This window comes from Megascapheus bottae, chromosome 17, assembly GCF_031878675.1.
Source record: "Megascapheus bottae isolate mThoBot1 chromosome 17, mThoBot2.hap1, whole genome shotgun sequence".
Classification (NCBI taxonomy): domain Eukaryota; kingdom Metazoa; phylum Chordata; class Mammalia; order Rodentia; family Geomyidae; genus Megascapheus; species Megascapheus bottae.
The window spans coordinates 11932670-11957397 of NC_143525.1; the positions used below are offsets into that span (position 1 = coordinate 11932670).

Genomic DNA, 24728 nt, shown 5'->3' on the forward strand with positions numbered 1-24728 from the left:
AAGGAACGAATTACAACAATTGAGCTGTTATAGTTCATCTGTGCTATTAGGATCAAATACCCTTGAGTTCAAGAGGGCAATTTTCATTACCCATGGTGGCTCTGGATCCAATCAAGACATTTGGAGTCATGTACCTCGATTCAATATGGCAGCTTCCATCATCCAAGATGGTTGCCCACAGAGCATCCACTGAGGTAGCTTATGAGAGTTGAAGATGAGCACTTCATCAAGGCTGCGAATAGAAGCTCCTCTAACTACGATGTATTGCAGCTCTTAAGTTCTCCTGATGGGTCAGGCATGGTAGATCCGATTCTTCTTGGCATGGTTGATGGTTCTTTGGCCCTCGGAGGCCAGTGGGCAGGAGAGGAAGGAGATACCTATCAATGCCTGACTCCAGGCTCCCCTGGTTTCTTCCTATACCTGCGAAAGCAGGTGAGATCTCCACAGGTAGAAAAGTCTGCCTCTTTTCCGACTGGGTCCTCTGTCCGCAGTCCTTGAGGGCTTCAGGTGCTCCATGCTGGTGTCTGTGTCCAAGGAAGCAGGTCTCAGGACCGGGCCAGGACATAGCGGCTAGCCGCTGAGAGGTCCCACTGATAATGCTCCAGGATGCGCCGGCAGTCGGCTCTGGACCGGCTACTCAGGTGGAAAAGCTGGTCTACCTGTGAGACAGGAGGGAGGGCAGCTGACAGCCAGACAGCAGGGTAGGAGAAAAGAGCAGCCTGGGAGAAGAGTCTGGCTTTATTTACCTTGAGGTTCTTAATGGCTGAAACCACATCTCCCCCAGTAGCTCTTAGTGCCACCTGGCACTCCTGGTGGGTGACACCATGCACCTTCAGCTCCACCTGTGGGTGGCAGAAGTTTTGCTCAGGTATCTGTGCTGTTCTGCAAGGACCTTTGGATCCCAGGGCATTTCAGTGAGACCTTACCTCTATAATCTTCCTCTGCCACTCAGGGTCAGGTGAGAGGCCTCCAGACAGGGAAGTGGCTTTACTGGTTCCAGGTGCTCCAGGGCAGTGATTGTGGGGAAATTCCCTTTTGGCTAAGGGAGGCCGTGCTCTGGGGGGCTGGCTGGGCTGAAAAGGAGGACGCGGAGGCAGGTCTGGGGGTCCTCGGGGCACAGCTCTGGCATGTCGAAGTTCTGGGGGACTTGAACCACCCCCTGTAGGGCGAGGGCCCAAGGATAGAACTGACTCCAGACTCTTGGAAATGCCTGTACAGTTGAGAAAGAAATGGCTTGACAGGATGCCCGGATGTTGGGTTTCAGTCTCCTGCTTGCTGTCTTCATCTGCATCGAGCTTTTTTTTAACAAATATTTTGATATAAGTGAGGTGTATTAGGTAGGATAACAAAGCATGTGGGAAAATGAGCGTTAAGACCGAGGTGGCTGGATACAATGGCTCAAGCCAGCAATCTTAGCTATTTGAGAAGGGGAGACCAGAAGATCACAGTTCAAGACCAGCTTGGTATTAAATTTCTTGAAACACTATCTCAGTCAATGAATGGTTGGGCACACATACCAGCTATTAGAAAAGCACAATGGCTGAGACCTGCTAGCCTCAGAAACATGAGGAGGCCCAAGTGAAAGATCATAGCCCAGGCCAGGCTGGGCATAAATGAGAATCTAAAAAATGACCAGTGCCAATTGTTCACACCTGTAATCCTAGCTACTCAAGAGGCTGAGATTTGGAGGACTGTGGTTTGAGGTCAGCCCAGGCAGGAGAGCCCATGAGATTCTTACCTCCAATTAACAACCAAGAAGCAGGAAGTGGCTTTTCATGTCTCAAGTTGTAGAGCCCAAAAGCTCAGGGACAGTGCTCAGGCCCTGAGTTCAAGCCCCAGATGGACACTTTCAAAAACAGGCCCAGAAGTGTGGCCTAGTGGTAGAGTGCCTGCCTAGCATGCACGAAGCCCTGGGTTCAATTCCTCAGTACCACATACACAGAAAAAGCTAGAAGGGGTGCTGAGACTCAAGTGGTAGAGCAGTAGCTTTGAGAAAGACCAAGGACAGTGCTCAGGCCCTGAATTCAAGTCCCAGGACTGGCAAAAACAAAAGAAAAACCCAAAGCACTAATGGAAAAAGGGGCAGGAGGTATGATTCAGATAGTAGAGCACCTGCCTAGCAAGCTTAAGGGCCTAAATTCAATCTCTAGTATGATCAAAAAAGAAAAACAAAAAATGAGCTAAGTGGCTGGGGGCCCAAAGAATTGAGAGCTTAGGACCAGAGCGGGAAGTGCTGACCAATGGGGGAGGTAGCGGACCTCCAGTCTCAGGAAGAGCTAGGATGCCCACAGACAAAAGTCGGAGGGAAGAAATCTTATGTGCAAAGGCATGGCTCCAGCTGGATGTGATCTCCAGCCCCTGGAGTCCTATGAAACCCACCTTTCATTTTCTGCAGGGGGACATTCCTTCTCTGGCCTCGGGCTGGTGGTAGATCCCGAAGATTTGCCTTCTCTCTGTCCCTGTCAGAGAATGACCCAGTTCATCCTCCATCCTAATCCCCAGTCTCACATAGCAGTCAGTACTCTCTTACCAAGAAACAGGGTTCCAGATGTGCTGGAACTCAGGAGGAGTGCTAGCTGGGAGATCAGCCCAGCCCCACCTCCAGCTGTGCTCTGGTCCTATCCCCAAAGTTTTCTCCCAAAGAAGTTACTACATTTTGTCAGATACCACCACTTTACCACCCCAGGCCAGCTGTCTCTCCCACTTTCAGCTACTTACCCATCTGTGTTTCCTCGGTGTCGTTCTCCCCTGACAGGGGAGCCTCTGTGGGCTGGACGGGTGGCCGGTGGGCCTCCTAAATCCACCAATGTCACTGCTGAGGCTGGGAAGTTGCCTATTTTGAAGGTGCGACCATTCTGGCCTTTCCAGGTTGTAGAATCTGGGCTAGAAGAAGAAGAGCTGGTGAAGCAGACAGACACATGAAGAGTGGCACTGGTGGCTCATGTAATCATAGCTACTCAGGAGGCTGAGATCTGAGAATCATGGTTCAGAGCCACCCCAGGCAGGAAAAGTCCCTGAGACTAATCTCCATTTAACCAACAGAAGACCAGAAGTGGTGCTGTGGTTCAAAGTGGTAGAGGTCTAGCTAGCCTTGAGTGAAAAAAACTTAGAGGCAGTGTCCAGGCCCTGAATTCAAGCCCCACAAACAACAAAAAAAGAGTAACCACATTTAGCTTACCAGGCTACCTCTGTCTAGAAAGAAAGTCTTTTTCCCTCCCATAGAAAAAAGCTCTATGGATTATCTGGGGCTCCAGAAGAAAGGGTGAGACACGGCTAGACCTGGGCCAAGAAGGGAGAGAAGACCCAGAAGACCAGAAACTATGGTGTTGGGGAAAAAAACTAAAGGGGGAACTAGGTCTCGAGAAGGGTAAGCAGATAAGCCAAGTGCCGTAGCTCATCCTTGTAATCCTAGCAACTCAGGAGGCTGAGCTCCAAGGATTGTAGTTTGAATCCAACCCAGACAGGAAAGCCCATGAAACATTTTATTTCCAATTAACCACCAAAAAAGCCGGAAGTAGAACTGTGGCTCAAGTTGTAGAGCACCAGTTCTGAGGGGGGTGGGGAGGGACAATAACAGCAACAAGAAAAAAAAAAAACCCTAAATTTTGAGCTTCAGTATTGGCACAGAAGAGGAGGAGGGAGGGGTGGGGTCGGGATTGAGAAGAAAGAAAATGAGACCCACAGGTCAGTGTTTAAGGAAGTGGGGCAAAGTAGAGAGGTGGACTCCTGAAGGATGAGAGGAAGAGTAGGAAAGGAGACTTCCCCTGCAAATGCTTGGGACACCTGAAGTGGTCACCTGCCCTCGATGATAGTGATGGGGTCACCAGACTCCATCCGCAAAGCGCCTGGCTCTGTGACATCTCTCACGCAGCGTCCCTCACAAGGCCAGGCCTGTGGAGACAAAAGAAAGGACCTCCAGGTTTGAGGCCTGAGTCAGCAGGGAAGAAAAGGCCTTTGTGCACCCACCAATCAGATTAGGCATGTCTTTTAGGCTGGGCCCCGGATGAGACTATTCCTATCTCCTAGCCGTAAGCCATGATTCCTTCCCAACCTGGACATGCTCAGGATGCACAAAGCATCCTAGGGAGACCAAGGAGAGAACTCTACTGTTCACTGATTTTACTCTACACCCAAGCCTGCCAGGTCATAGGTACCTCTGGGTAATTTCCACTCCTCACCAGCTCTACTTCCTCAACCCTCACCCATACCTCTTCCTCCATTGGCTTTTGTTTTGTTTTGCCATGTTGAAGTGTGAGTTGAGGGCCTTTGAACTTGCTAGATCAGCATGATAGCACAGCCATAACCTTTAACCCATCTTCCTTTCACTTCTAATTCATGGTCATCATCAAGATAATCCCGCTAAACCATTCTTGAATCAGACTAGAGTGAAAATAACATGTAAAGTTGGCTTGTAATTCATTGCTTTTCAATGGCACCCTCAGAATGAAGACCAAATTCCTTGAATAGTAGAATACAGAGTTAGGGCTGAGAATGTAGCTTAGTGGTACAGAGCTTGTCTAGTGTGCATAAAACCCTGGGCTCATTCTTTACTACCACATACACAGAGAAAGTGGAAGTGGTGCTGTGGCTCAAGTGGTACAATGCCAGCCTTGAGCAAAAGAAGCTCAGGGACAGTGCCTAGGCCCTAAGTTCAAACCCTAGGACTAGCAACAAAGCAAAACAAAAAAACAAACCAGGGATTTACGGAAGAACCTTAGAGTTGTGTAAACTGGTGGACTGTGTGACTGTAAAGTCACTAATCTATCATACCTAAACCACTCTATTTTTTTTTTCAATGAAGATAAAAATAATTACCCCATGAAGTTGTTGAGATGACTAAATAAATCACTGTGTAGGAAGGTCTTAGTACAGTGAGTAGGAATGTCTGTGTAAGAAGGCCTGTAAAGCACGGTATAGCGAGTATCTCCCACTGTTAAGTACTGTATGTCTAGCCAGAAATTTCCTAACATGCCCAGGAACCCTCTGGGAGGCAGCCCTGCTCATTTGCTAGCTTCTTTACTTCTATTTCCCCTCACCCCACGTGAGGCTTCTTTTCCTCCCATCAAACTCACAGGGACCTAGTGCCCTCTCCTTTGAGCCCCTTTCTGGCTCACACACAGAAAGCCCAGCCTTTCAGCTCACTGCCTCCCCAGGTCTCAAAGCTCTCTGAAGGCAGGGATTGACTGTCTTGTTTAGAGCTGGATCCCAGAGAGCAGCAGGTTACGTTGGTCTTAGGCATGGAATCCTTTGATAAGACAACAGAGGGAAGTGAGGCTACGTGTATCTAGACAGATGAGGGTCCCCACCTCTTGAAGCAGCCCTTCCAGGCTGGAAAAGCTTGGTCTATCCTCAGGGTGGGGGGCCCAGCAATGCAAGGCAAGCGAGTAGAGGGCTCGAGAGCAGAGCGGAGGCCTTGGCAGCCGGGCTCGTTCCTTCTCCAGATGATGCAGAATGAGATAAGGTGGGACTCCAGCCCAGGGTTCTTCACCTCCAGAGAACATCTCCCACAGGGTCACTCCAAACATCCACACGTCGGAGGCAGACGAGAAGGCTCCAGAGCGCAGGCTCTCTGGGGCACACCTGCGGAAGTGGAAGCTGAAGGGGGCAGGCTGGGAGCCCCAGGAAGTTTGCCTTCTACTCAGTAGAACCCACGTCTAGGGTGCACCTTTTTATTTATTTATTTTATTTATTTTTTTTTACCAGTCCTGGAGGTTGAACTCAGGGCCTGAACACTGTCCTTCGGTTGGGCCTTCTCAAGGCTAGAGCTCTACCACTTGAGCCACAGTACCACTTCAGGATTTTTTCTACATAAGTGGTACCAAGGAATTGAACCTGGGACTTCGTGCATGCTGGGCAGACACTCTACCACTAGGCCATCTTTAGAAGTCCTCCTTTCCAAGCCCTCCAGCTCTGATGAACTTCTGCCCCCAGAGCTCCTTGTGAAGACCAGCACCCTCCAAACGGAGACCCCCCCCAGGTCTGTTCCCCCATCCCAGCTGGTGCCCCACCATCAACAGAGGTGCCACCCTCACCAGGCATAGGGGATGGGCCGGGGCCCGCCCATGACATAGCGACCGTGGGCGCCACCCAGCGGCCGCACCAGCCCGAAGTCGGCCACCTTGATGGTCTGTGGGGAGGCCAGCAGCAAGTTGCGGGTAGCAAGGTCCCGGTGCACTAGCCCGCGGGTCCCCAGGTAGGCCATGGCCCCTGCTAACTGCCTCAGGAAGAGGCACAGCAAGCTCACAGGAAGGGGAGGCGTCGGGGCTGGGGCAGTTAGGCGAGCATGCAGGGAGCCCAGTGGTGCCAGCTCCATCACCTACGGGATACAGAGGTCTGAGCCATGTTCTGAGCCCAGCAGACACTCCTGCCACATACCAGCTCCAGGGCTGTAGGGGAACCAGCGTTAGGATCTTCTCACCATCTGCACAGGCTGGCCCAACACTAGACCATGCAGACGCAGCACGTGGGGGTGCTCCAGGCTTATCATGATGGATGCCTCGCGAAGAAAGTCTCCCAGCTCCGTGCCTGCTGGACCTTCGGGACCCACCCTGAGGGATTTGACAGCCACTGGGACCTGGAAGTAGAGGCAGGTGTGTATGTGTGGGTGAGGGAGGGGGGTGGGGGAGAAGGGGACAGCCACACTAAAGCCAGAGCAGAGCAAGCATGAAGATTGCAAGGGAGGGCCGGGAGTTTGGCCTAGTGGTTAAAGTACTTGCCTAGCATGCATGAAGACCTGGGTTCGATTCCTCGGTACCACATACATAAGAAAAAAAAGCTGGAAGTGGTGCTGAGGCTCAAGTGGTAGAGCTCTAGACTTGAGAAAGTCCAAGGACAGTGCTCAGGCCCTGAGCTGAAGCCCAGGACTGGCAAAAAAAAAAAAAAAAAAAAAAAAAAGATTGCAAGGGAGCTGACTCATGCTTATTATCCTAGCTATTAATGAGGCTGAGATTTGAGGCTCCCAGTTCAAAGCCAGCCTGGGCAAAAAGGACATAGGTGTGACTCAAATGCTAGTATCATATTTGAGTTAAAAAAGCCAAGTGAGGGGGCCGGGAGTTTGGCCTAGTGGTAGAGTGCTTGCCTAGCATGCACGAATACCCGGGTTCGATTTCTCGGTACCACATACATAGAAAAAGCTGGAAGTGGTGCTGAGGCTCAGGTGGTAGAGCTCTAGCCTGGAGAAAGTCCAAGGACAGTGCTCAGGCCCTGAGTCCAAGCCCAAGACTGGCAAAAAAAAAAAAAAAAAAAAAAGCCAAGTGAGGGGCAGGCAGTTTGGCCTAGTAGTAAAGTGCTTGCCTAGCATGTACAAAGACCTGGGTTCAATCCCTTGGTACCACATACATAGAAAAAGCCAGAAGTGGCACTGTGGTAGAGCTCTATATTTGAGAAAGCCCAAGGATAGTGCTCAGGCCCAGAGCTCAAGCCCAGGACTGGCAAAACAACAACAACAACAACAACAAAAACCCAAAAAACATAAAACAAGTGAGAGCTTGAGACCTTGAATTCAAGCTCAGTACAGGTTCATGCACATGTGTCTGTGCACCTCTCACACACATATATGAGCATACATGCATGTGCATGCCCCCTCCCCCACAAAAAAAAATAGGTTGCAAAGAACGGCTTGTTCAGGTACTCTGGATGACGTTTACTTCCTGAACACTCACTGTCTGGCCATTGGGCAGTGTCCATAGCCCTCGATGTACCACGCCAAAGCATCCTGAGCCCAACAGCTTGCCTCTACACACAGCGCCTTCTGGGATCAGACATTTGAGGCCCCCATCTGGCTCTGGGTGGCCTAGTGAGCTCTCTGAGGGTGTGGTGGCCTCTCTCTGCTCAGGGGCAAATCCCCCCAGGATCTGAAATAGGAAGAAGACTTCATATGTAAACGCCTGCCATTGGGCCTCTCCCTTTAAACCCCTTAAGTACCAGCACACCTACCTTGTAGACCCACTTCTTAGGCTTGACTCCTGAACGGTATCGCTTCAGGGACTCAGCCAGTCTGCGCTGGGCTAAAGGAAGCAAAAATCAGAGGGCTTGGGTAGCGGTGGAGTGCAGAAAGATGTCTAGGCAAGATGAGGGCTGAGGTAAAGGGGAGTGGGGCTGGGAAAGGGCATCAGGGCAGGGGCTCCTCACCAGGCCTGCCCATGCCAATTCCATCCAGGTCCTCAGGCCTTACAAACTCAAAATGCTCTGGCCTCGTGACATTAAGGTCTTCAAGGATGGGCCGATAAAACTGGGCTAGCTGGATGTCCCGGAGAAGCTGAAGTAGCCAGAGGGAGCTGGCCTCAGGGAGCATGTCTGGAGAAGGACCTGTAAGGATGACAGCAGTCTGCTTCAGATACATAGCCAGGGCAATCACCCAACACACTCGCATCTCATAGACAGGAAATCTGCTACCACTCTCAGTCACCCCCCCATCAGAAACTCAGAATACAGGGAACCTCAGGGGGATCAAGAAACCCCACCATTTAGATACAAACCTCAGGACGCATACTTCCTTATCCCCAACACTGTAGGCACTCTACCCTTGTTCCACTGAGAAACACATCCCGCTCACACTTGAGATTTTAAAATACTGCCTACGTGGATTAGACTTGAGCTACTGATCCTGTATCTCCAGGATGCCCAGAAATAGAATTCTATGGACCTGAGCTACACTTTTGTGTGCACTTGAGATACCTCTTCTCCTCATGCATGAGGCCTGCCTTTCTTTCTTTCTTTTTCTTTCTTTCTTTCTTTCTTTCTTTCTTTCTTTCTTTCTTTCTTTCTTTCTTTCTTTCTTTCCAGTCCTGGGGCTTGAGATTGAATTCAGAGCTTGAGCACTATCTGTGGGCTTTCTCAAGGATAGTGCTCTACCACTTGAGCCACATACCACTTCCAGCCTTTTCTGTGTATGTGGTACCGAGGATTAGAACCCAGGGCTTTGTGCATGCTAGGTGAGCATGTGGCATTTTTACCTGGGACACATACTACAGACATTCAGATATACCTCAGACACACACACACACACACTGTCTCCCAAACATACTGAGACAGATACATTGCAAAACATGCCTAAGACAGCTATATATACTCAAGTATGCGGTATGAAATTCCAAGTTTGCTATTCCATGCTCTCTCACATGCAAGTACCTGAGACACAGAAATTCACAGCCTCATACATCTAAGATACCCAGTTAGGCCACCCTACATGTCTGAGGCCCCAAGACTCATAAACTCACACAATAAGCAGGACACCGATGGCTCACCTGTATTCCTAGCTACACAAGAGGTTCAGAGCTCAGGATTAGAATTTAAAGCCAACTCTGGAAAGATATATCTGAGAGATTATTTTTTCTTCTTTTTTATGTGTGAAATTGGGCCTTGAACTTGGTACCTGACACTCTGGCTCATTGGCTAGTGCTCTACCAACTGAGCCAAGTTTCTAATACCCTGAGGTTCTTATCACCAATTAACCATTAAAATGCTGGAAGTGGGGTAGTGATGGCTCAAGTGGTAGGACACTAGCCTTGAGTAAAAACAAAAACTAAAACGAGGGGATAGCATTCAGTCCCTGAGTTCAAGCCCCAGTACTGGCAAAAACAAAAACAAAACCTTCTCCTAAGACACACCTGAATTAGGCAAGCATCCCTCCCCCTAAACTGCACACCACCCAAAGGTCATCCGAGGAGCCTAGCTTTTTAGCTATGGAAGAAAGTAAACACTGGAGAGGAAATAGGCGTTTTGTGATGGGCTGCTACGGGAAGGCCCGTGAGAGCTCAGGTACTGCCCACAAGGCCACCAACCACTTGCCTTCAATAAAAAGGAGCCTTCAGCCTCTGGCTGCCTGCACAGACGCATTTCTGCACACACTCCTGGCCTCTGAGTGGGCCACCTGCCCGCTCCCCCACATTTTCCCTCCTCTCTTCTTAAGCATAAAAGCAGCACAGGAACCCAGGCCTAAAAGGCAGGCCGGGCACTGCTTGTTAGAGAGAAACAGGAGGAAGGGAAGGATCCAAGAGCTGAGGGGTGACTTCCCCCCTCCCCGCCACACGCACCTCAAGGCCTCTGTAGACGGCTGCACTGCTGTATGGTCTGTTGGCAGAGCGCACTGTGTTCCAGTTAGGTGCCGACCCTTACTTACCTGGCCCAGGCGGAAGCAGAGGCTGTGGAGCCGCCCAGGCCGCCAGCACTAAATCCTGGGCAGGGCGGAACCTGGGCCACAGAGGGCGGGTCCTGGCAGCTGGCCCAGGACTAGGTAAGAGCCACACCCCCAATATTCCTGGTGGCACCAGAGGAGAGTGGCCTGGGGGCCTGACACTCCCTCCTTTCTGCTAGACTAGCTGGCCCCCAGGCTATGAGAAAAGTCTCTTGACTGACTTCCTTCACGTTCTCTTTCCAGCTCTCCAAACAACTTTCCAACCCTATTGACTTCTTCCTTTGATGAAACACCCTCTCTCTCCAATTCCTCCAAATGGGTCTCACCAGGAACCACCCAGCCAGTGAGTAAGCACTGACAGAAGACCCTGCTCAGGCTCAGGGAGTGTAGGCAAACAGAGCATAAGCATCTCCCTGTACTAGGAGAGGGGCCCCTCCGAGATTCAACTCAAGAGGAGAAGCCCAGCCACGCAGGGGTTTAGAATGGGCCCACAGCACAAGGATATTAATGTTGTCCCAGAAATCACTCTCTCTCTCTCTCTCTCTCTCTCTCTCTCTCTCTCTCTCTCTCTCTCTCTCTCTCTCTCTCTCTCTCTCTCTTCTGGACCCACCACAGAATTGATTAGGTGTAATCTACACTCCATGTCTCCAGGGACTCCTTTCACTGGTGTGTGTGTGTGTGTGTTGGTACTGGGGTTTGAACTCAGGGCCTTTCACTTCCACTTGACTCTTTCACTCAAGAGGAGTGCTCTATCACTTGAGCTAAATCTCCACTTCCCACACCTCCACTTCTGGATTTTTTTTTCCTTATTAATTAAAGAGAAGAGTCTTACAGGTTTTTCTGTTCTGGCTGGCTTTAAACCAAGATCCTCAGACTCAGCCTGGATTCCTAGGATTGCAGACATGAGCCACCAAGGCCTGCCTCACTGACCTATTTTTGTATAATATTAGCTCTTTTAGAGGGGGGGGGCATGGGGCTTGAACTCAGCCTGGGTGCTATCCCTGAGCTCTTCAGCTCAAGGCTACCACCCTACCCCTTCAGCCAAGCCCCACTTCCTGTTTTCTAGAGGTTAGTTAGAGATAAGAGTCTCAGGTTCTTTTGTGCCCAGGCTGGCTTTGAACCTTGATCCTCAGATTTCAGCCTTCTAAGTAACTAGGCTTACAGGTGTGAGCCGCCATGCCTGGTGTGGGGTTTTTTGTTTTGTTTTTTGGTTTTTTTTTTCCAGTCCTGGGGCTTGAACTCAGGGACTGAGCACTGTTGTTTGGTTTTTTTCTTCAAGGTGAGCACTCTGCCACTTGAACCACAGTACCATTTCCAGCTTTTCTATGTATGTAGTACCAAGGAATCGAACCTGGGTCTTCACGTATGCTAGGCAGGTATTCTATCACTAGGCCAAACTCCTGGCCCCAACATTAGCTCTTTCATGTACCCTCGCCCTTTCATGTACCATTAGCTGTTTATATACCATCTGCTCTCCTCAAGGCCCTGCCACTCAGCCTGTGCTCATGGAGTTACAGTCTCTGCCCCCAAAGAAGACTCTGTGTAGGATTGTGCCCTCTGCCTTTTCCAAGAAAGGAAATCCAAGAGTCTTTGAACATCTAACCTGTCTTCTGTCCAGAGGAAGGATGTATGTGATCATAGTAGTTGCTGCCCCTTAAAAACAGCCCTTTCCTGGGCCAGGAGTGTGGCCTAGCGTTAGCGTGCTTGCCTAGCATACACAAAGCTCTGGATTCAATTCCTTGGTATCACATACACAGAAAAAGCCAGAAGTGGTGCTGTGACTCAAGTAGTAGAGCATTAGCCTTGAGCAAAAGACGTTCAAAGACAGTGCCCTGAGTTCAAGCCCCAGGACTGGCAAACAAAATAGCCCTTTCCTAATTGGTAAACACAGGGAGATTCCAATATTAGTAGGAAAATATTCATAATGTTTTATATAAATATATTTGTGTTTGCCAATTCTCTTGCCCTCCCATCAGGCCAGATTAACACACTGTAATTGTTTCCTCTACATCATCATACCTGATACATCGTAAACTCTCCAGGGAGGGGATGGGCCTGTCTTACTCATCTTGGTGTTTCAAATTCCTAGGAAATGTAGGCATAAAATAAGTGCAATGCATATTAACTGTAAAGAACTGTGTTCAGCCTACACTCTCTTTCTGTAATGAAGTTTGGACTTAGGACCTCAAGTTTTCTCAGCTTGATTCCTTAGCTGGGGGTCTACAAATCCTGAGCTAACTGGTTTCCCAACTGGCTCCTCAGGTCACTCCCCTACCTCCGGTTTTAGAGATCAAGTCCCATGGGCTTTTCTGCCCCAACTGGCAATGTGCTGGTTAATCAGAGATGGAGCCTCCTGAACTCTTTTGCCTGGACTTTTTTTTTTTTTTTTTTTTGTCATTTGTGAGGCTAAAATCGGGGGTTGGGCTCTGTCTCTGAATTCTTTTACTCACAGCTAGTGCTCTACCACTTTGACCCACAGCACCTCTTCTAGTTTTTGAGTTGCAAGTTAAGTAGAGTCTCATGGGGCCTTGTCTGCCTAGACTGGCATTGAACCACAATCCTCAGATCTCAGTCTCTTCAGTGGCTAGGATTATAGGTGTGAGACACTGGTGCCTGGGTACCTGGCTGCTTTGTAAATCTTATTTAATAATTCTTTTTTTTTTTTGCCAGTCCTGGGCTTGAGCTCAGAGCCTAAGCCTGTCCTTAGACTTTCCTCAAGGCTAGAGCTCTAGCACTTTAGCTTCAGCTACCCTTCTGGCTGCTTTTTCTACGTATGTGGTACCGAGGAATCGAACCTGGGTCTTCGTGCATGCTAGGCAAGCACTCTACCACTAGGCCAAACTCCCGGCCTATTTAATAATTCTTAAGAAATTTTAACTTCGGGCCTGAGTGTGGCCTAATGGTAGAGTGCTTGCCTAGCATACACGAAGATCTAGGTTTGATTTCTCAGTACCACATACACAGAAAAAGCCAGAAGTGGTATTGTGGCTCAAGTGATAGAGCTCTAGCCTTGAGAAAATCCAAGGACAATGCTCAGGCCCTGAGTTCAAGCCCTGGGAGTGGCAAACAAAAAAAAAAAAAGAAGAAGAAGAAGAAGTAGAAGAAATTTTAACTTCAGCAATTACATTTTCATTTTATTTTTCTTTAATTTTTTTTTTTTTTTTTTTTTTTTTTTTTTTTTGCCAGTCCTGGGCTTGAGCTCAGAGCCTGAGCACTGTCAAGGCTAGAGCTCTACTACTTGAGCCTCAGTACCATTTCCAGCTTTTTTCTATGTATGTGGTACAGAGGAATCGAACCCACGTCTTCATGCATGCTAGGCAAGCACTCTACCACTAGGCCAAACTCCCAGCCCTCTTTATAATTTTTTATTGTTAGCCGAGCATGGTGGGTCACGCCTGTAATCCTAGCTACTCAGGAGGCTGAGAGCTGAGAATCAAGGTTCAAAGCCAGCCGGGGCACAAAAGGACCTGAAACACTTATCTCCAATTAACCTCTAGAAAACCGGAAATGGGGCTTGGTTCAAGGGTAGGGTGGTAGCCTTGAGCCGAAGAGCTCAGGGACAGTACCCAGGCCCAGAGTTCAAGCCCTATGACCCATACACAAAAAAATTTTTGTTATTATAAAGGTGATGTACAAAGGGGTTGCAGTTCATAATTCAGATAAAGAGTATATTTCTGGAAGTAGTGCTGTGGCTCAAATGGTAGAGCACTAACCTTGAGCTGAAGAGCTCAGAGACAGTATCCAGGCCCAGAGTTCAACCTCGAAGACTGACCAAAAAAAGTACATTTCTTCCTTTTTTCTTTTTTCTTCCATTTCTGTGCCCCCCCCTTACAGCCACAAAGACATATAAATAAACAAACAGAACAAAAAAAAGTATCAAAGAAAAAAAAAGCCTAGTTTTTATTTCCTAGCATTCATTTCAGTAAATACTATTGTGTAGGATCATGTGCACATAAGCATTGTGCTTTTCTGTTCCTCTCTTAAGCGTATCCTCCTTTGCTTTCACTGTGTGTGAACTCCTAGAGACTTGTATAATTAACTATGTCCTGGTATATTTCAGATCTAGCTTACGCATATCAGAGAAAACATGGGCCATTTGTCTCTCTGACCTTGGCTTACTTCACTCAGTTTATTTTTCTTTCTGTTTTTTTTTTTTTCTTTGTCAGTCCTGGGCTTGAGCTCAGAGCCTGAGCACTGTCCTTGGGATTTCTCAAGGCTAGAGCTCTACCACTTGAGCCACAGCACCACTCCTGGCTTTTTTCTATGTATGTGGTACCGAGGAATCGAACCCAGGTCTTTGTTCATGCTAGGCAAGCACTGTACCACTAGGCCAAACTCCTAGCCCTTCATTTTATTTTTTCTAATCAAAATTAATTTTGGTTCTTTTTTCAAGTTCTCCTGTTGCACCCCTTCCACCCCACTCCCCAAGTACCAGAGACTAGTCTCAGTGCCTCAACTGAGCCATGTGCCTCAGCCCAGCATCTGAACTCTTTTAATAGTTTCCTGTTCCATTCTCATTTCCTTGAAATATTTCATTTATAGTTAGAGATGTTTAGGATTCTAGTCTTTATATCTTTCTAGCTCAAAATCTGTGGTTTCTGAAAATCCTCACTTGTGGACTGTTGCCTTGTCTGTCAGTGACTCACAGTTGTGAGATCATATATTATTGATCTTAATCTGTAGGCATCTCAAGGGCCTAAATTTGAGATGTTTTGTGCCAGACAGAAATTTCATCTATTCTGCCAGGAACCAGACACTCAAGCAACTTGAGAGCACTTTAGCATTTTTCAGGAGTCCCCAATGAATGCAGGGGTCTCTAGTCAGCTTCCACACCTTGCAGAAGGCTCACAAATTAGTATGCAGTACTAGTGCTGTGAGAATAGCGGCTCTTAACATGTTTCACTGACTGAATATAAACCAATGCGTGAATGAATGTCACAGGTCTCATGTAAGGAAGAATCAAGAGGGCTTTGGGAATGCAGAAAAGAGTGCATTTTCTTACTGAACTGGATGAAACTAAAAAAAGATTTCATGAAAGAAGGAACATTTGGGGCTGGGAGTGTGGCCTAGTGGTAGAGTGCTTACCTAGCATCCATGAAGCCCTAGGTTTGATTCCTTGGTATCACATGCACAGAAAAAGCTGTAAGAATTGCTGTAGCTCAAGTAATTGAGTGCTAGCCTTAGTAAGCTCAAGGACAGTGCCCAGGCCCATGTCAACACAAAATGGAAAGAAGGAAAAGAAGGAAAGCACCAGGTACTGTTGGTTCATGCCTGTAATCCTAGCTACTCAAGAGATCTATTACTGAGATCTGAGGATAGCAGTTCAAAGCCAGCCCAAGGGAAAGAAAATCCTGAAGACTCTTCTCTCCAGTTAACCACCAGGAAACTGGAAGTAGGGATAGGGTCAAAGTGGTAGAGCACTAGCCTTGAGCACAAAAAAATGGAGGGACAGCATCCAGGCTGAGTTCAAGCCCCACCAATAATAAGAGGAAAAAAGGAAGGAAAGAGATAAAAAGGAAAGGAGTCTTTGAGCTGAGCTCTGAAGTTCAAGTTGGATGTTGACGAAGGCATTTCAGTTTGAAAAGACAATGTAAGAGATGCCCATGTTCTTTGCAGGAAACACAATGGTTGCATAAGCTTCTTCATGGTAGACCATGTGCTATGTGAAACCTGATTTTTCTTTGCACACCCAGTGTCCTCCCAGATCTGGGTGCATTTGAGGTCCTCTGGGAGTTGAATAAACATGGAATGTAGGGCACAGAGGGACATAAGGCAGATGGAGCCCAAGAGTAGACACCAGACTAGGTGTCCAGTCATTGCCTAGCAAATTTTCCCAGAGCTAGGTTCTAGGAACCTGATGAACAAAGGAAGAGAATGAGATTTCTGCCCTGACATAACTCCGTATAGAAGGCTTGAAAAACATTGAAAGCAGCTGGGGCCTGGGTGAGGGCTCTTGACAGTGGTCTTAACAGCCTACAATAGTAAGAGGCTAGAAACAGGCATAAGAAGCCTTTAACACAAGGAAATAATGCCTTCTCTCTTCCCATTGTCTCAGGAGAGAAGGGCTGTCCCACTCCAAGCCCATGGAGTGTTTGAAGAGGGAAAACGGTGTAGCTGAGTAGCAGACTTCCTTCTGAGCTCTACCTTCATACCATACAAAACAAAACTAAAGAAAAAAAAATAAGAACATTTCTGAAGCCAGGTGCCGGAGGCTCAAGCCTGTAATCCTAGCTAGTCAGGAGGCTGAGATGGGAGGATTGTGATTTGAAGCCAGCCTGGACAAGAAAGTCTGTGAGATTTTTATCTCCAATAAACTATTCAGAAAAGGCCAGAAGTAGCCGTTTGGCTCAAGTGGTAGAGCACTAGCTTGGAGCAAAAGCAGCTCAGGGACAGCGCTTAGGCCTTGCGTTTAAGCCCCAGAACCAGCAAAAGAAAAAAGAAGGGAAAGGAAAACCTTTCCCAGGTGCAGATGGCACTCATACCTGTAACCCTAGCTACTCAGGAAGCTGAGAGCTGGGTGCTGGAAGGTTTGAAGCCATCCCAGGCAGAAAAATCTGAGATGTGCTGAAATGACTCACAAATGTCAAGGAAACATTTATTTACATCTATGAGTTTCTTTAGCCTTTCTTGTTTTTTTTCTTTTTTGCCAGTCCTGGGCTTGAACCCAGGGCCTGGGCCCTGAACTTCTTTTGTTCATGGCTAGCATTCTACCACATCACCACTTCCTGCTTTTTCTGTATTTGTAGTACCAAGGAATCATACATGCTAGGCAAGCACTCTATTGCTAGGCCATTCTTCTGGCCATATCTATCAGTTTCTTATAGAGGACAGTGCAGGCCAGCCTTAGTGGCACACATCTATAATACCGGCTACCCAGGAAGCTTGAATCAGGAGGGTTGCTTGAATCCACAAATTTGAGACCATTCTTGGTAATACATTTGTGTGTGTGTGTGTGTGTGTGTGTGTGTTGTACATGATGCATGGTGCGTGTGCAAGTACTAGGTCTTGAACTCAGGGCCTGAGCACTGTCCTTACCACTTGAGCCACAGCACCACTTCCAGCTTTTTCTATGTATGTGGTACCAAAGAATTGAACCCGGGTCTTTGTGCATGCTAGGCAAGCACTCTTTCCACTAGGCCAAACTCCCGGCCCCTCTGTTGACTTTTTCACTCAGGGCTAGTGCTCTACTACTTGAGCCACAGCTCTACTTCTAGCTTTTTGATGGTTAACTGGAGATAAGTCTCACAGACTTTTTCTACCTGGCTTTGAACTGCAAATCTTCAGATCTCAGCCTCCTGAGTAGATTACAGGTATGAGCCACCAGCAGTGCATGGCATAGACATTCTCTTGGTACCTTCAAATACCAACTCCAAAGCTTTGAGAATGCCACTGTGTAGGATAATATAGAGGTTCTATCGCATAGGCAAAGGTTGATTAAATACTGTCCTTTGGTAACTGAATTGAATCTCCAGCCAGTCTCCTCACAGCAGTGGTTGCGGGGTAGGGACAGAGGAGACTGAAAATTTCCACCTGGCAACATGCCATCCTCTAGAGCCCCCTCATTAGCATAAACTCAGGTATGATTGAAAGGGATTTGCTGTGAGCAGCAGCAGATGTCTCTGGCCCACAACCACTCAGGAAATTCTGTCTCTGGCCCACAATCACTCAGGAAATTCCAAAGGTTTTAGGAGCTTTATGGCAGGAACTGGGACAGAAACCAAATATATATTTCTTATTATATCACAGTACCACAGATGGAGAGGAGGCTGAGAATTGGGGCACTATAGCTTGGACTACTGGCCTAGGTCTTCCATGTTGCCTTAGCAGGAAACCACAGAGACTCCATTCCTTTTCCTTAACTTGGAAAAAAAATCTAGAAAATTAGAGATTTAAAAGTTTTTTTTTAATTTCTCCCCTTTTCTAATTCTTTATCTCTTCCTTTTAGAGTTAGCTCTATCTTTCTCTCTCTCTTTCTTCTCTCTCATCCTAGTCCTGGGTCCTGGCCACTTGTTCCTGAGTTTCTTTTACTTAAGGCTACCACTTAAGCCACAGCACCATTTCCGGTCTTTTCTGTGTATATGGTACTGAGGAATCGAACCCAGGGCTTCATTCATGCTAGGCAAGCTGCCTTCCCAGCTCCTCCTTATTTATCTGATTCCCACCTTTACCCACAAAAGAGTGTGGGGTGTGATGTATACAATCTGGCCATTCTAACTATTTATTCATTCGCATAGATACTGGGGCTTGAACTCAGGTCCTCTCACACTTGCTCGGGTTTTTTCTACTCAACATTAGCACTTTACCATTTTACCACCATTGGAGAGGAAAGTCTCATAGGTTTGTCTGCCAGGCTTGCTTCGAATTTCCATCTTCATATCTCAGCTTTCTGAGGAGCTAGGGTTATAGGTGTGAAGCTGGAAGCCCCTTCTCCATGCCTGGAAAGGCATCCTGTTAACATTCCCTCTGGAAAAGTTTTATTTATTTTTTGCCAGTCCTGGAGCTTGAACTCAGGGCCTGAGCACTGTCCTTGGACTTTCTCAAGGCTAGCATTCTACTATATGAGCCACAGCACCATTTCCAGCTTTTGCTATGTATGTGGTACCAAGGAATCCAACCCATGTCTTTGTGTATCCTAGGCAAGCACTCTACCACTAGGCCAAACTCCCAGCCCTGGAAAAGTTTTCTTAACCTAGTCTTATAAGAACAACAAGCCTATCCATCACTCTCTTTTTCTGCACCCCAAGCCCCCTGTATTTTCTTATCATTGCATCATCACTGTGGCAGAATTTGCCAGTAACTTGTCTGTCTCCCCTCATAAACTCCAACCAAGCAGGGATTTTACCCTTTGCATTTGTATATATATCTCCAAGCCTGGGCTAGTACCTGGCTCCTGTGATAGGTACTCAGTAACTTCTTTGAACACATGGATGGGATCCAATCATCTGAGTCAGGCAAAGCCAAGGAGATTTTGGAAATCAAGAGTTCCTTTGTTGGAAGTAGTGATGATGGAAATTTCCAAACCTTATCAATAAGCTTTTTCTCTGGAAACCCATCCTTGCCCCTCCCCTAGTCTGGTGTTCCAGGCCCCATGTGGATGTCTTTTCCCAGACACTTGGATAAACCCTCACTTTTTTACCATCTCATCCTATCATCTTCCTGAACCCCGAGGCCCTTCTTGCCCTAATTTGCATGCGAGGGGGTGTAATTGGGGCTTGAACTCAGGGCCTGGGTACCGTCCCTGGGGTGCATTTTGCTGAACTAGCTCCAATTCTGGCTTTTTGCTGGTTAATTGGAGAAAAAAGTCTTACAGGCTTTCCTGCTCAGCTTGACTTCCTCAGATCTCAACCTCCTGAGTAGCTACAGGCATGAGCCATAGCACCCAGCTTCTCCCTTTTTCACTCAGTACTGGTGCTCCACTCAATTTTCACTTGCCTCACTCATTTTCAGAGTGATTGCCACCATCTTGCTGTTCTTTTTCCCAAAGCTAAAGCCCTCTTAACCACCATGTTCCTTCAGGCTTACCTGAGGGGGGACCTAAGGGGATGTCCCCAATACCAGAAGCTTTAGCACTCAGCTCTGGAGTCTAACTGCCTGAGATTAAATTCCGCATGTACCTCCTACCTAGCTGTGAGCCTGGGAGCTGTGAGCCTCCACATACCTATACCTTCATTTTTACCTTTTCAGAAGAAGACCTGAAGATTTTTTTTTTGCCAGTCCTGGGGCTTGAACTCAGGGCCTGGGCACTGTCCTTGGACGGACATTTTTTGCTCAAGGCTAGTGCTCTACCTCTTGAGCCACAGAGCCACTTCTGCCTTTTTTCTGTGTATGTGGTTCCCAGGGAATCAAACCAAGGGCTTCGTGGTTGCTAGGTAAACACGCTATCACTCTGGCCCAAGACCAGAGGATTTGCCCTGAGAGCATTCTTGAATTAAATTCTGTCTACATGTGCAGTAGATAGTCTCCAAAATGGCCTCTAACAGAAGTCCTCTTCAAGCTTCATCCTGTTTTAGTCCTTTCCCACAACCAGTACGGCTCATGTATATAACAAAGGGTTATTGCAAGAAAACATGGTGTATAATTTTTGAGCTTGACCAGAAAGGATAGTACTATATTGTCTCAGGACACCAGACAACTATGCTATGGGGGCACTTGACAGAATCCCTTGGAAAGTGCCATGTGTCATAGAACTAAGACTTCCTGTCAGCAAGCAACATGAATTTCCTACTAAGCCATCTGGAAGAGACTCTTCCAGAACCTCTCACACTTTAGATTTCTATAATCAAGGCCAACATGGCATCCATAATGTCATGAGAGTCCCCGGACTAGAGTCACTCACTCATCCCTCACATTAGCTGTTCTCAAGGGTTTTCTTTCTTTCTTTTCTTTTTTTTCCCTTCCTTCCTTCCTTTTTTTCTTTTATTGTGGGAATTTGAACTCAGGGCCTGAATCCTGTTCCTGAGCTCTTTTGCTCAAGGCTAATGCTCTACCACTTTGAATCCCAGCACCACTTCTGATTTTCTGGTGGTTAATTAGAGATAAGAATCTCATAGACTTTCCTGCCTATGCTGGCTTTGATCTTTCAGATCTCAGCCTCCTGAGTGGCTAAGATTGCAGGTAGGAGGCACAGTGCCCAGCTAAAACTTTCTCCTGTTATGTAATTGCATTTTAGAACTCATTGCTTGTGAATTTGTTGCACAGAAATTATGGGTATGCTTCTCATTTTAGGTCTCTTGAATTTTAGAATAATTTGTTACACAGATATTTATAATATAGTACACAAAATACTTTGAATGGTGTTGGATGACATTGTCTCTGCTTTACAGATAGAGATGGAAGTCACTTGGTGTAGTGTTCCTTAGTAGCTGCAGCTTAGAAACAACAAGACTGCCAGGTTGGAAGTCCAGGATATACAGTGCCAAGTCCTAGACTTTTTTGTTGTTGAGTCATGGGCTTTGAACTCAGGGCCTACGTGCTGCCCCACCTCTATTTGTTCAAGGGTAGTGCTTTACCACTTTGAGTCATGGTGCCACTTTTTTCCCTCTTTATTTCTTTAATTTAGTTATTTTTGTGCAGATACTGGGAGTTTTGAACTGGCCTTGCACTTTCTTGGCTTCCTGCTCCTGATACCATTTGAGCTACACCTTTGCTGATTGTTTTGGAGATGGGATTTCACAAGCTTTTCTGTTCCAGCTACCTTTAAACCTCAATCTTCTAGATTTTTTTTTTTTTTTGCCAGTTCTTGGACTTGAGCTCAGGGCCTGAGCACTGTCCTTGGACTTTCTCAAAGCTAGAGCTCTACCACTTGAGCCACAGCACCACTTCCGGCTTTTTCTCTGCATGTCGTACCAAGGAATCGAACATGAGTCTTCATGCATGCTAGGTAAGCACTCTACCACTAGGCCAAACTCCCAGCCCCATCAATCTTCTAGATCTTAGCCTCCTGAGTAGCTAGGATTACAGGTGTGAGCTAAAGTCTGGCCCAATTCTTGTTAAGAACGTAACGTGACCGTTACGTCTCTGAAGCCAGCAAGTCTGAAATTCCAGTGGGACCTGAGGGAATGACTTCTCCGCATTGTGACGTTGCGACATTAGTTAGAAAGACGGGTTGCACTGACAGCTGGAGGCTGTCTCATGTGTCTGGCAGAAGTGCTAGCTCTGGGCTGGGAGCTTTCCATATGGACTCTTCTTGAAGGTGGGCCCAGTAGACTGAGCTCCAGAGTAATTGTCCCAAAAGGGAGAGAGTGGAAAGTGCCAGCTCCTTAAGGCCTCGGTCCAGAAAATGACACAGCATCACTTCTGCCATATTCTATGGGCCAGGCTTCCAAAGAACTAGAACCCAGATTGAAGGGTACATGGACCTCCCTACCTCTCCATGGGAGACCTGGAAGGAACTAGTGGACCATTGTTTGAATCCGCCACACTCATAACTGCCTCTACTGTTTGGTGAAGGGTTCAGGGAAGCCAGCCCTCTTCTGACAGGCCTATTCCAATCAGTTGACTTTATTTGCAGAGAAAAGAAACACAAGAACTGGAGGTCTAGCCAGGAGTAGATTGTTTGCCTAGTATATATGAGTTCCTGAGTTTACTTCCCCACAAAACACACACACACACACACACACACACACACACACACACACACACACACGAAACCAAACTTACTAACCTTTTATGTCACTTATTCATGAAGAGTTTACTAGAAGAATGTAGCTGGATGCTCACATCCATAATCCTAGCTACTCAGGAAACTGAGATCTGAGGATCTTGGTTCAAAGCCATTTCAAGCAAACAAATCTCTAAGACTCTAATTTCCATGTAATCAGCAAAACACCAAAAGTGGCTCAAGTGATAGAATGCCAATTCTGAGAGAAAAAAAGCAAAATCACAAGGCCCTGATTTCAAGCCCCAGTTTCTTTCTTTCTCTCTCTCTCTCTCTCTCTCTCTCTCTCTCTCTCTCTCTCTCTCTCTCTCTCTCTCTCACACACACACACACACACACACACACACACACACACACACACACACACACACGGAATATATAAGGTTCAGAGAAGGGAATGGAATTATCAGAGATGTCCTAGTGTCTACTACGTGCCAGGAATGATTAAAAAGCTAGGTACCAATGACGTATACCTGTAATCTTAGCTACTCAGGAAGCTGAGATCTGAGGATTGCAGTTCAAAGCCAGCCCAGGCAGGAAAGTCTGCATTGAGTTTCTTATCTCTAACTACTCTAAAAACCAATAGTGGTTCTGGGGCTCAAAGTGATAGAGCCCTAGCCTTGAGCAAAAGAGCTCAAGGACAGTGTCCAGGCCTTGAGTTGAAGTCTCAGGACTGACCCAAAACAAAATAAAACAAAACAAAACTTAGGGGAGCAGATGATCTAAAAGGAAGAAGGTAAACCAACACTGGTACAATGATGCCACCTCTGAAAGATACTCTCTGCCCCAGCAGCTCAGGCACCTTTGTAGAAGAGGTATTGTCTGAAGCATTGCAAGCCAGGGACAAGCCAGGGCAAAGGCAGAGAGAAACAAAGTGTTAGAGCAACTACGAGTGATTCAGTGTAGCTGCTGAGGTGGGGTGGGGTGGGTGTGCTGAGGGATAAAGTTCCAGAGATATGGAGGAGCCCAAGTCCAAGAAATATTAAAACGGTAAAATGGTGGGTCACTTAGTTATTGTTAAAGAGTAGGGGACTAGGCGTATGGCTCAAGTGTCAGAGTGTCTGCCTAGCAAACCCCATTAACACCAATAAAAAAGAAAAGGGCTGGGCATCAGTAACTCATTCCTGTAATCCTAGCTACTCAGGAGGCTGAGCTCTGAGGATGATGGTTCAAAACCAGCCAGGACAGAGAAATCTGTGAAATTCTTATCTGCAATTAACCAGCAAAAAGCCACAAACGGAGGTGTGGCTCAACTGGTAGACCATCTGCTTTGTGAGACACAAGCCAAACATGAATGCAAGGTCCTGAATTTAAGCTCCAGTATAGAGGATGCACACACACACACACACACGCACAAATGCCATGCAATTACAAGTTTGTCTTTGTTTTTGAGATAGGGTCTGACTGCATAGCACAAGCTAGCCTCGTAATTGAAATCCTTCCACTAGCCTAGCACTGGTGACTCATACCTGTAATCCTAGCCACTCAGGAGGCTGAGATCTGAGGATCGCTGTTGAAAGCCAGCCCAGGTAGGAAAATCTATGAGACTTCTATCTCCAATTATCCAGAAAACCAGAAGTGGCACTATGTGGCTCAAGGTGGTAGAGCACTATCCTTGAGCAAAATTGCTCAAGGACAGCACCCAGGCCCAGGCTCTGAGTTCAAGCTCCATAACTGACAGAGAGAAAGAGAAAGAGAGAGAAAGAGAGAGAGAGAGAGAGAGAGAGAGAGAGAGAGAGAGAGAGAGAGAGAGAGAGATATTCTGTTTTAGTTAGTCCCAAATACTGGGACTAAACACATTTTATGAGTCTAATTAGACTTCCCAACATTCCTGTAATAAGGTAGGTATCGCTGCATTTAATTGAATTTAAGATATTATTAATTGTAATGCATACTATATTTTGTCTTGCTAAAGAAAAAAAAACATGGCATATCTTCAATTTAGGATACACTCTGATTTCAGAGATGTGAAAACTGTAACCATAGAAGAAAAAGACCATTAAATAAAATAAATAAATATCTGCACATTATCTGTATTTAGAAGGTGAGAAGGAAGCTGGATAGCAGGGACTCACTCCTGTAATTGTAGCTACTCCAGAAGCTGAGATCTGAGGACTGCAATTCAAAGCCAGCCCTGGCAGGAAAGTTTGTGAGACTCTTATCTCCAGTTAACCATGGAAGAAAGCTAGATGCAGAGCTGTGGCTTAAGTGCTAGCCCTAAGCACAAAAGCTCAGGGATAGTGCCCAGGCCCTAAGTTCAAGCTCCAGGACCAACACACACACACACACATAGACACACACACACACACACACACACACACACACACACACACACCAGCTTGGAATGTAGCTCAGTGTAGAGCACATATCTACTAGTATACCTAAGGGTCCCAGAAATAAATAAGACCATAGGCATAGAGAAGGTAAATGAGCTAC

The 24728-nt window shown here is 46.9% G+C and overlaps 1 protein-coding gene across 2 annotated transcripts; it reads right to left on the reverse strand.

Moving 5' to 3' along the window:
* Tnk1 (tyrosine kinase non receptor 1) lies at positions 1 to 8406 on the reverse strand. Of its 2 annotated transcripts, XM_090349696.1 has the most exons (12): positions 8131 to 8406; positions 7936 to 8006; positions 7662 to 7853; positions 6419 to 6574; positions 6033 to 6316; positions 5307 to 5580; positions 3797 to 3891; positions 2719 to 2883; positions 2380 to 2459; positions 927 to 1210; positions 747 to 842; positions 1 to 659 (listed from the first exon to the last, which is right to left on the reverse strand). In XM_090349696.1, the coding sequence occupies exons 1-12, from the start codon at positions 8369 to 8371 to the stop codon at positions 546 to 548; spliced, it is 2052 nt and encodes a 683-aa protein (XP_090205822.1). In that variant the 5' UTR covers positions 8372 to 8406; the 3' UTR covers positions 1 to 545. The 2 variants fall into 2 exon arrangements, with proteins under 2 accessions (XP_090205822.1, XP_090205821.1); XM_090349695.1 differs by having other exon boundaries at positions 1 to 842.
* Positions 8407 to 24728: the final 16322 nt, after the last annotated feature.